The following is a 12,927-nucleotide window of genomic DNA, read 5'->3' as shown; positions in this document are numbered from 1 at the left end:
TTTTTATTGATTATTGTAATATTTACGATTATTTTTATGTAAGAAATGAAATTATAAATGAATTAATTAAATATATTGTTATGTTGATAATATAATGGTTAGAGATACATGGGTTATTTTATCTAACAAAGCATGGCTGTAAATATTACCATTATTATACTATATTCTATTAACTAAATAATAGAGTATAATAAATCATAATTTTGTAATATAAAAAACTCATATAATGTATAATATTTCCATAGTGAAGTTATAAGAGATGGTGAGTCATAAATAGTGATTATCCCGCACCCACCGAGAGCCTGTGGTGGTAGCTTATGTGGTGAAAGTGTCGAGGAAACTTACTTATTTTTATTGTTTTTTGTGGTAGGTAAACGTCTATTAACCACAGTATTTGATAGGTAAGACCCCCAGGAGGCTGAGTTAATTAATACTTATGGTTAAAGTCCCTTGATGTGTATGGTAGATATAGGGTTTTGTTTCCTATGATATATTCCTTAATAGTAAACTTAGTATTATTAATTTATTTTATTTTATCTTACCTTAGTCGTCTATATTGATTATTTTGTTGGAAATCTTTGGTATTTGAGACACCCATTTTAGATTTTTTATGTATTATTTAAGGATTTACGAAACGACCTACGACCTGTAATTGGGTCCTTAACCCTGTCGTATGTCGGGGAGGAGATGTATATACCATGTGTTTTAGCTTTATCTGTGATTACAAAAAAGATTATGTAAATCTTGTAGGAAATTGCAGTGAAATAGTGATGTGTAATGGAGCTTTAAAATGGTTGCCTCTCATTACATAAGTTGTGTTATTCCTTCACACAAACACTGAACTACATGTACATATTTCACACTATGTGGTTTAGAATAACTTTATTGTAATTTACAGATTTTAGGTAAATAGATTTGGTAGTAACAATTTATAAACTGGGAGATGTGAACGTTTGAAATGGTCATAAGTCAATTAAATATCGCCATGCATAAAAACAAATTGATTTTCCAGATTTTTTTAAACAAATCAGTTGGTGTACAGTATATACCGTAATTCAGGGCTCCTCTCTGGTACTTGTTCCAGTATAACGAACTTGTTCTATGGAGTGGCTGACATCGTCGAGAATGTCTTCCCACACGTCAACGTGAAGAATGAAATACAGTTTGTTATTTTATCCCACAATGGACGAGTTGGGGAAACATATTAAACACACACTGTCACGCTGTTAGAAAAATACAACAGCTACTGTTTTTAAATTGAAATTTAAACCATTGTGATTTAATTGTGATACGTTAAAAATATTGGCAATGATGTCAGAAGCTAGAAGCAGACGACACACATATACCTGTAGTCAAGGAGTTTACAGCCCTGTTCAGGTAAGATGCAAAGGTGCATTTTTAACAATGCAAGTGAGAGACATTTAATAAGTGATAAAAATGCAGTGAACAGTAAAAAAACAAGCTGTAAATCTCAGTGTTTACACTATCAGCTGACTTGATCAGACGTACTCAAACTATCCAACCAGGAGCAAACTCGTAACAATGGTTTTAAATTAGACTAATTTAGATTTAGGCGCGAAATAGGTAAACATTGGTATGGAAATAAGAGTAGTGGATGAATGGAACAAGTTACCAAACATCATCATTAACTCGAACACACTGGATAGCTTCAAACATAGGTTGGATGGATATATGAACAATAGGGGTTGGGTGTAAATGGGACTGCCCAGTATGGGCCAATAGGCTCACTGCAGTTTCCTCCATTCTTACGTTCTTATGACGTTGCAGCATACACATGCAAAATATAAATACAGTCCAACTTGGCCCACATCCAACTCAAACCATCAAATACCGTCTTGGATAATCAACTCAAACTAAAGAGTAAAATTTTGCACTTATTTTTGCATGAATGATAAAAGTACAATGATAAAAAGAAGCATAATGCACTAACATTTCTGATAAACAGCCATGTGATGTGGGTAGCCATTAAATAAAATTACTGTACAAGAAAATACTTAAAAGTTTACCCTTTAATATACCTGGTATGATAAAAGTACAAACTGCCACGAGATCTGAGGTTGATGAGTTCAACAACAATTTAAATAATGAGTTACTTAATGCACAAAGGCAGAACATACCATACAGAAAACTAAATGGATAAACAATTATTTAAAGAATATTATTGGACAAGGAAAGGCTGTAGGTAGGAGAATAAATTGTGAAGTTTACCTCCAAGATTATTATAAAGTATTGGCCAATAGGGTTAAGACCGAGATAAGAAAAGCAAAGACCAATACAGTCAAATACTGTACAGTAGGTTCGGAATATATCGCGAGATAGGGTCCAACGATGTTTGCTATACAGGTAACTCGTGTTTGATTTAAGTGTTTTGGGAATAACGCGATTGTTCAATTAGAACCCAAAGCTAATTTACGCGCACCTATTTTTTAAATAACGCGGTCAAGACAGTTTAAATTTGCCGCGCATATTCGCCTGGCAGTGGAGTCATGTGTGATGCCTGGTGAGGTGCTTGTAAGTTATTACTATAAAGTCGCAGTCATATCAACATCAACAATTTTAATATTATTAATAATAATAATTATTATAATGTAATAATAAAGATTATTACTATTAATGATGAAGACAATGATGACATCCAGCAAGCTTCCCAGGTATCACTTTCTCAGTTCACACCAGCACTACTTTTTCTCTCTGCTCTTATTTGCACTGTATGTTTGTCTCGTACCTTTTTAGTGTTAAGCGCTGTTTCCCCCATTGAGCATGTCTGGAAAATGTCCATCTTCCTCCTCTGGGGCGCCTAAAGCTAAAAAGGCATGAAAAACAATCGCAATGGACGTGAAATTAAATGTGATCACCCGCCTTCAGAGAGGAGAGCGTGTGTCGGAGGTTGGCCGCGTGCTTGGTTTAAGTGAGAGCACTGTTCGTACCCTGTGTGGTATATGATGGTTCCCCTAACCTGTACCATTTACATGTAGTATTCTTATTTTCTTACTAACTAAAGCACCAATGAACATAGACTCGGGAGCAACAGGCTGTTTCAATATTAGGGAACACCAGACCAGGCAGCTGACGCACCATCCTGGGAACACCAGACCAGGCAGTAGATGCCACACTGCCACCCTCACTTGACAATCCCACACCTACATAAATGAACAAACCAAAAATATTAGTTACAGTATTAAATCTTTTCCATTAAGCTTTCCATTCTCTTCACTTCACGTCACTACCAACCCATTTACACTCACCTTAGAAGTCGTAATCTGCAGCAGAGTCGGCTGCTTTCTCGTCACTCACTCAAAGACTGAGCGGGCGAGCTTGAATGCGTGAGTGAGCAGCCACGGTGGCGCCTCTGGTGAGCAAATAACACATTTGTTTGCCATGGCGGTACATTTGAAATATTTCCTGCCCGATTTCCCTCGTGAAAAAAAAAATTATTGCTATATATTGGAAAATCTCGATAATTTTGGTAGTCGCGATATAAAACAATCTTTATAAAAAATTGCTATATAATCCCGACTCTACTGTACTGTACATGTAATTCTAAATGTCAAAAAGTAACACTTGCCAGCACAGCAGGCGAAGAAAAGCATTTTAGTAGGTGAGCGGCAAGGTAGGTGATGCAGGCAATGGTAGGCAATAGGGGAAATACTACATAAAAGTAAAGTGCTGCACTTAATACAGAATGACCTTAAAACTTGTGGGGGTTAGGTTCTCAAAATGGCCACAAATAACCAAATGTACGAATAACATTTGCTGACTTGGGGGGTTACATTTTTGCTCCTGTACAAAGAAATGTACAGTAGAAGTCCAAAAATCCGGACTGCTTGGGGATTGGGTCAGTCCGGATTTTCGGATTTTCTGGATTCTCAGGCAGTACTTTTAAAATTCAAATTTAAGGAGGAATAAAGAAGAGCTGAACAGGTACATTTTGATAGTTTATTCATTAGCAAATATAGCATGCTTCATTTATCAAAACGAGCAGTTTCAAAGAAAAAGCTGTGAATTCTAGAATTTTATTCTTTGCCTTTTTTATATCATAAATTGTAGACTTTCCAATGTCGTATGTTTCCATTAGAACAGTATTGCTCACACCACGTTCTAGTTTCTTAAATATTTCAAGTTTGTCACTCAATTTCAACGTGTTCTTCTTTCTCTTCACACAACGAAGTTTATCTACTTTAGGAGCCATTATTATGGGCTTGTACAGTACTCTGTAAATGGAAAGAGTAGGACTTAAAATTACATACGTTGTCACAGTTGATTGCTCATTTTAAAGTGGCGACTACGTGGTCACTTGTCGCTGTGCAGCTGTGGCGCTCACGCATGCACACATACACACAAAAGCCCGCTAAAAAAAATAATCGTGTTTTCGAAAAGTCCGGATTCTCGGGTGGTCCGGATTTTTGGGTAACGGAAAATTGTTCTCGGAAGTTCCAGAAATCACCCATTACGTCATCTTTTGAACCCTGTAAAACATCCCCCATCCCTGGAATTTTCTGGGTAAGTTCCGGAAAAATTTTCTCAGAATTTCTGGAAAATGTACCTGATTTTCATCTTTCAAACCTGGAAAAAAACTCCCCCAGAAAATGTGCCCCTCAGAAATCATTCCCAAAGCTGGAATTTTCTGGAAAATTTCGGCTTAGGGAACACACACACACACACACACATACATACATACATTACAGGAAAAATAAATTACTGGCTCTAGAATGAATGGCTCCCTGTCCCAGCTGCGAAAATGCCGGCAACTTTAAAACAACCCACAGACATTCTTGGGTACATCCAGGGTGTCATCCGCGAATAATCGAGGTCCGCGAATTGTCATCACATGCTGTACTATTGTAATTTGGTCACATACAAAATAAAGAATAAACTTTACCAAAAATAATTGTTTTCTCTACAGTACTTATAATTCAAGTCTGAATATGTAAATAACCACGTAACTTACAGTATAGTCTCGATTTACGCGGATTTTGTTTACACGTTTGGTCATTTACGCGGCACCTTGCCAGACCGACAATTTATATTTACGCGGTAATTTCCATCATTTAAGTGGGAAGTAGCGCAGGCAGGGTGCGCACAAGGTCGCCCAGTCAACAGAACATTACCAGTTCTTCACCCGCCACCCACCACAGCCACCCCAAGTCAGTGATAGTGAGGATGTGGACTTGGAGGGGTTTGACAAAGAGGCCCTGCAAGCCTCTGTGGTGGATAGTGATACAGGTGAGGGCCAATAATCTGCCCTCTGCCTCAGAACCAACCCCCCATCCCCGTGTGCCCAGCCATCTTTTCTACTAACGTAAGTGTTAAGAAACCTAATATTACTGATATTTCTCTTAAATATTAATTCTGTGTGCATACCATCATAAAATTAAGATGTTATTTTTACTACAACGTACAATATGTGTCTGGTGAAGTATAATTTGTTTATTTACTTGAGGTATTTGTTTTTAGCTCATAAAATTCATAGAAATTACCCGGCCAGAATATAATTTATATTGCTGGAATTCTTATAAGATAGTGATTAATTTGAATATAAACAAGCTAAAATTTGCATTAGACATACAATTTTTAGATCTAATTAAAGAATTTTATTAGAGAGCAAAAATTTTTTCTTTTGTGCAAAATATATGACGTTTATATTCAAATTATTCGCTTTCTTGCAAAGAATCCAACAATGTAAATTATATTCTCCTAAATATAGTCTGAGGTATTATTTATTACTAACCTAAAAGCCTAGGTAGTCCTTTTCTCCAAACATTTCTCTGGGAGGGAGGGAGCCAGCGAGCGTGGGAAGAGGGGGGGGGGAGTTGAGTCCATTATTTGAATGGACATTAACCGGCAACTGTATTTCTCTTAAATATTAATTGTGTGCGCATACCATCATAAAATTAAGATGTTATTTTTACTACAACGTACGTATTGTGTCGGAAAAAGTGTAGTTTGGGGGTCGGCCCAGTCTCTATTTCAGTTACCGGTATTCGCAGCCGTTTTGAGACCCAAACAACCGTGAATTTTAAGGGCATTCTGTACTGTACTTTTAACTCATCTGTATGTGCACGACTACAACATGGGTTTTATAATAGTCTGAGTTCATGCACTGATTCTAACAAGAACCATTAAAACAGGTACAATTTCCAACTGAAGTATAGTTATTAGATTTAAATCACCTTTAATCTATAGTAAGATAATTGCACAATGAAAACTTAAAAGCTCATTGTTAACATTCACCCCCCAAATCATTTTTCCATCCCTTGCCAATGTAGTTGTTAGTTGCTGTTAAAAATTGGAAAACAGATACAAGTATTTTGTAGAACTTTTTGTGTGATTTCTGTTCCTAGATGTTGTAAAACATTGACTACTGAGAATTAACTGTGACAACTAAGATATTAGAGTAGTGGCCAAACTGGCTTCCATAATTTATCAAATTTCAGAGGCCATGCTGATCGTTTGAGCACAGAAACACCTCCCTGGTTGTAGATAATAATACATGTAGACTGGTCGCTGGAACGCACAACCACACACACCCCCTGGCTGGCTACCTAGTGCACCAGGGTAACACAACGTATGAATACAAGTACCAACCTTATCTAGGTAAGAACATCAAGTACATACAGTACTCCTCTAGTTGTGTGCTAAGACAGAGTCTGTGGTAAAGTGAAAGTTCACAGCATGTAAAGGGAATTTCTGTATGTTGATTCTGCTTTTGATGCTAAGTAACCATGCTTACAGTATTCAATCCTTTAATAATAATATAGAAAATGAATGATGCCTAATTTTTTTAGTATACAGTATCTTGATGAAGTTTTCACACATTTGTTTATTTTTATGCTGAGAATGCAAATGCGGCACAGCACAGTGTTGGAGAGAAAAAGAACGTGTGTTAAGTTATAATATTGTAGTACTGTACTGCACAGTATATCCATATGAATGTGTTGCTTGTCTCTTTACTTGAGATTGAAGTCTATGAATTGAAATATTATTGCAATGTAGAACCAAACACTGCATGCATATCCATAATACAGTATTTAATTTTGTTGCAGTTTTGTATTGCAAAATTACTAAACATTAGTTTTTGTTGCAGAAATACCTGAACAGTAGTTGGCAAATAAGAGAAAAACGAAAGTCTGCATTTATTTGTAATTATGAGTTCAGTTTCCGTACATTGAGTATGGTCCACTTTGACAAGTGGTGGGTGTGAGATGGGCATTAGTCTATTCATGACAGACAAAATGAACCACACTAATGTAACCGATGAAGAAAATAACCTGAGATGTTTGTTTGGTTTAAGTCATCTTTCATAGAGCAGTATTGAATCATTTATTGACAATTTGTAGCCTTGAGATTACAACATTAATATTACAGATACTGTACTGTAGTGTGTAAATTAATGATTAACACTGCTCCTAAATTTGTGTTGTGTGGGGTGGATCAAGGGGCCCTGTGTTGTGTGGGGGAGATCAAGGGGTATGGAAGATGGTGCAACATAAGTTCACAAGAGACAGGAAAGGGACATAGGAAAAGACTTACTCATATCCTCTACTTTAATACACTTTATAACAGTGACTTTTGAAGCTACACATACTATACTGTTCTTTAGCTTCATAACAATTCACTACACATAGTAAATCATATCATCTCATCTATGTACAGTATATTTAACTGCCCTTGTCTGCATATACTACCCTGGTTTATTCATTAATCATTTGTCTAAGTGTACAAGTAACCAAATTGAGCCATCATGTATCACTCAAAGGTAATAAACAATGTTGTCAGTAAGGTATCTTCATGTTAAATACTATACAGTGTGTTATAGTGACCCCTGTTGTAAGCTGGTCTGCTGTAAGCTCTCATATGAACGCATACTGAGTGAATACTTTCTGATACAGCTTATCCTTTTATTTTCACATATTACAAATTTCATACAGTATTGTATTTTCTCTATAATTGAAGATGTTATATTAATGATGATAAACCAATCTTATGAGAATATAATAATGAATCAATAAATAAATAAACCTGACGAATGCGGCAACACCTGATCAGCCCCAGTCTGCTTACTGACTCAAGTGTCTTGCGGCCATTTTATTAAACAACATTTTCCCTTGAATAGGGTCCTCATGTCGAAAACCATATTTTTTAATGCGAAGGACCTTTTACTGCAGCGCACGAAGGAGTGTGGTGGTGGGAAAACGAATTAATATTACTGAAATTTGAAGAGGTATCTAGTAGCTGCTTTTAGTCACCCTTATAATTATTTTGTTAGTTTTATTGAATATTTATACAATAAAGCCTCAAATAACGAAAGTAATGTGTCCTCCAATATTGCAGTGTGTATCGCGAATCATTAACTACCATTAAATTACATCAATAATAATGAGATGCGTTCCCAAGTGTGACCTTTTCATATCTTCTGTGTGGCTTTTTACCCTCTTTTTCCCCCCAAAACAATACAATTAATGAAAATTTAAAACTATATTCTATAAATACTGATTCTGAATGCACCTTATACAATATAAATGAATAATAATATGGTCACACAAGAGGAGATGGGACGCCATTGTTTTCGTTAGTGTTTACAGTCGGGAGTCCGGGACGATAGTTCTACACGAGAAAATGAAGAAAATAAGACCCTGGTTGTAGCTGTAGTAAAGTTCATGTAAAAAAAAAGAATATTCGGTTGAACCTTGATTTACTCGGTTCTCGTTTACGCGTTTGGTCGGTCATTTACGCGGTACCTTGCCAGAACCGGGATGCCAGATTTACGCGGTGAGTTTACTCATTTACGCGGGTGAAGTATAATTTGTTTATTTACTGAAGATATTTGTTTTAGCTCATAAAATTCATTCAAATTACCCGGCCAGAATATAATTTACATTGCTGGAATTCTTATAAGATTGTGATTATTTTAAATATAACCATCATGGAATTTGCATTAGACATACAATTTTCGATGTAATGTAAGAATTTTGATTACAAAGAGCCAAATTTTTTTCTTTTGTGCAAAATATATGACGTTTATATTCAAAATATTCCTGGTCTTGCAAGGAATTCAGCAATGTCAATTATATTATCCTAACTTTAGTCTGAGGTATTATTTATTACTAAAAATGTAAATATACTGTTTTAACCCAAACATTTCTCTGGTAGGGAGGGGGAGGTGGGGAGGGAGGGACCCAGCGAGCGTGGGAAGAGGGGGAGAGCCGGAGGTGGGGTATTTTGATTGACAGATAATGTCTGGGTGAAGTGCAATTTGTTTATTACTGAAGATATTTGTTTTAGCTCATAAAATTCATACAAATTACCCAGCCAGAATATAATTTACATTGCTGGAATTCTTATAAGATTGTGATTATTTTAAATATAAACATCATGGAATTTGCATTACATACAAATTTTTGATCTAATGTAAGAATTTTGATTACAAAGCCAAAATTTTATCTTTTGTCCAAAATATATGATGTTTATATTAAAAATATTCCTGGTCTTGCAAGGAATCCAGCAATGTCAATTATATTATCCTAACTTTAGTCTGAGGTATTATTTATTACTATACCTTAAAATCTAGTGTTTTCACCCAAACATTTCTCAGAGAGGGAGGAGCAGCGAGCGTGGGAAGAGTTCATTATTTGAATGGACATTAACCTGGCGACTGTTATTTTTACTACAACGTAGGTATTGTGTCGGAAAAAGTGGAGTTTGGGAGTCAGCCCAGTCTCTATTTCAATTAATCCCATATGTTCTGTTATTCCATTTACGCGTTTCTCGTTTTACGCGCTACTCCGCGGGTTCAATTGACCGCGTAAATCGGGGGACCACTGTACATGTTTTAAGTAATATTAATAAATGGAACAATAGAAGTGGCTAACCACTAATGGTAAAGAAAAAAAAAGTGAGATGGATTGGGAATGCCTACATATACGTGTGCATTTCATTTAAGGATGCCACGTCATTTATCTTATTAAGAATATTTTTTTGTTTCAAATTTCGTAATTTTATGAAAAGGAATTTCTTATTTTCAGGTTGGGTGTAATCCACGGTGCACATCAGTGGTGAAAGAAAGCGACGGTGCTCGTCAAGTGAAGACGACACCATGGAGCCGTCAAACAAGAAACAACAACATCAACACAAGCAAGATTTAGGAACATCAACCAAGAAGAAGAAGGACAGAGAAAATAGTATGTTTTATTTTACCACTTCGGGCCTGTACAGTACTGTACTGTACAGTACTGTACTGTACAGTGCTGTACTGTACTGTACAGCACAGCACAGTACAGTACAGCACAGTACAGCACTGTACTGTACAGTACTGTATAGTACAGCACAGTACAGCACTGAACTTTATTGTACTGTACAGTACAGTACAGTATTGCACAGTACAGTACTGTATAGTACAGTACTTTACAGTACAGTACAGCACAGTACAGCACTGTACTGTACTGTACTGTACTGTACAGTACTGTACACTACAGAACAGCACTGTAGTGTACAGTACTGTACAGTATAGCACAGCACAGCACTGTACAGTACAGCACAGTTCAGTACAGCACTGTACAGTACTGTTCAGTACAGCACTGTACAGTTCAGTACTGTACAGTACAGTTTAGTATGGTATTGTACAGTAGAGTACTGTACAGTACAGTTCAGTACAGTTCAGCACAGCACAGTACAGTTCAATACAGTTCAGCACAGTTCAGCACAGCACAGTACAGTTCAGTACAGTTCAGCACAGTACAGCACAGTTCAGTACATTTCAGTACTGTACAGTACTGTATAGTTCAGCACAGTACAGTTCAGTACAGTACTGTACAGTACTGTATAGTTCAGTACAGTTCAGTACAGTACTGTATAGTTCAGTACAGTTCAGTACAGTACAGTACAGTACAGTTTAGCACAGTACAGCACAGTTCAGTACAGTTCAGTGCAGCACAGTTCAGTACAGTTCAGTTCAGTACAGCACAGTTCAGCACAGTTCGGTACAGTACAGTTCAGTACAGTACTGTATAGTTCAGTACAGTTCAGTACAGTACAGTACAGCACTGTTCAGTACAGTTCAGTTCATTACAGTTCAGCACAGTACAGCACAGTACAGCACAGTTCAGTTCAGTACAGTACAGGCGGCCAGCCAGACAACTACCCGGTATGCCATCTGCGCAATTTTATGATCATGCTATAGATTGTGAGGTCATATACACTACAGGGGTAATGACAGTTTAATGATACATAATGGCAGTTTATTGAATATACTCTACACACAATGACACTAATTAAAACCTTAATTTTAAGATAAAAAGTTAAAACTTTTACTTCAAGATTAATTTTACTTCAAAGTTATATTTTATTGACAATAAAACCATGTTTGATGACATTTTAAAATCCTTCAAAGTCTACTGGCTGTTCATCGTCTAACATAAAGAGGTCTGCATATGGGTCCCAATCACTGGAACTTCCAACATTGTCTTCATTATATTTGCTGTCATCCTCCTCCTCGTCACTGTCTCGCTACAACAAATCATCTTCTTCCCCATCCATTGCATCTGAAATTCCACATTTTTGGAACGATTTTATGACAGTTTCTACACGAACAGCTTCCCAAGACTTTATTACAAATTCACACAACACATCCAGTGGTGGAGCACGCATATTACCCCCCTGTGTGAATGACTTTTCTCCCTCAACCATCCACTTATTCCATTCAGAAGGAATATTGTCCTTAAATGGCTTATTTAGGCTTACATCAAATGGTTGAAGCACAGACGTTAAACCCCCTTGTATTACTGCAGTTATAATGTTGTTTTGTTGTAGATGCTTCTTGACCTTATCTGTTAAATGGGCTCTGAACATGTCCCAAACCAACTAGCTCCTTTCCTTGATTAATCCACCAGGCCGCCTACTCCACACATTGTCAATCCATAAATGTACTCCAGCTTCGTCCATCCGCCCCTTCTCTTGGCCATGGACCAAAACACCTGTAGGGAACTTTATATTTGGCATTGTTTTTCTTTTAAATATAACCATTAGTTAATTTAGTTCCATCTGCAAGGCAGGTTAATACGACAGTGAACTTCGTCTTTTCGTGACCTGTACTTTTTATTGGAATAGTTTTTTTGCCTTTGGTGTCAACAGTTTTATTGCTGAGCATATAAAAAAACCGAGGTGTTTCATCCATATTACCAATCTGGCACTGTGGGTAGTTGTTCCTTCCTCAGTCCAATGACACATCTATGGAAATTTATAATTTTGTCTTCGAGGTCAGCTGGGAGTTTCTGTGCAATTTTAGTTTTCTGCCGCAAAACCAAATTTGTCCTCTTCATGAAGCGACTACACCAGTTTGCAGTTGCTTTAAAATATTTACTTTCATCTGGGTGTGTTTTGGGCCACCGGGTGCGTAGGTCAGTTGGGGTTACTGTATAGCCATCTTAACGGTTTTAGTTGACCCAACCTTCTAAATAATTTTCCAGTTCATGCCATTGACAGATGCCGGTCCTTACGGCACATTTTTTCTTGGGTATCTTCTTCGGGGAGGCTTCACTTTTCTTTCAATCACGCACTATCTTTTCATTTACTCCATAATTCCTCGCTGCAGCACTGTTGTTTGAAGAGTTTGCAAACGCAACAACTTTCAGCTTGAAACTTGCGTCATATTTCATCCTTTGTGCTGGGGGAGCCGTGGGGATAAGATATTTTCAACTGTTGTCAGGTTGGTGTGTAGGTAATGAGTGGATGCCAGCAAGAGCATAAAGCTGCAATGGTTTAGTAAATTGCCATGTAGGCTTGTTCATTGTATCCTCCAAACACTGAACAAGCCTCTGTGCACTGGTATTGCCAACCCGCCGTCATCTCGAAATCATTTAATCCAAATCCGAACCGATCGTTCACACACACCAACAATTCTTGATATTTTCT

At 36.9% G+C, this 12,927-nt stretch overlaps 1 protein-coding gene across 4 annotated transcripts in view; it reads left to right on the top strand.

The window, feature by feature from the left end:
- The first annotated feature begins 284 nt into the window (after positions 1-284).
- LOC121861194 (ubiquitin carboxyl-terminal hydrolase 19-like) overlaps positions 285-12,927 on the top strand; it is a 38,707-nt gene continuing 26,064 nt past the window's right edge. Inside the window, exons 1-3 of one of the 4 annotated variants that reach the window (XM_042358783.1) lie at positions 285-401; positions 6,456-6,615; positions 10,044-10,199. In XM_042358783.1, coding sequence (XP_042214717.1) covers positions 10,115-10,199 — 85 coding nt within the window. In that variant the 5' untranslated portion in view covers positions 285-401; positions 6,456-6,615; positions 10,044-10,114. The remainder of the gene's footprint in view (positions 402-6,455; positions 6,616-10,043; positions 10,200-12,927) is intronic. The other 3 variants (XM_042358784.1, XM_042358787.1, XM_042358785.1) reach the window with 3 other exon arrangements.

Source organism: Homarus americanus, unplaced genomic scaffold (assembly GCF_018991925.1).
Source record: "Homarus americanus isolate GMGI-L3 unplaced genomic scaffold, GMGI_Hamer_2.0 scaffold21314, whole genome shotgun sequence".
Classification (NCBI taxonomy): Eukaryota; Metazoa; Arthropoda; class Malacostraca; order Decapoda; family Nephropidae; genus Homarus; species Homarus americanus.
This window is presented reverse-complemented; position numbering and strand designations above follow the sequence as displayed.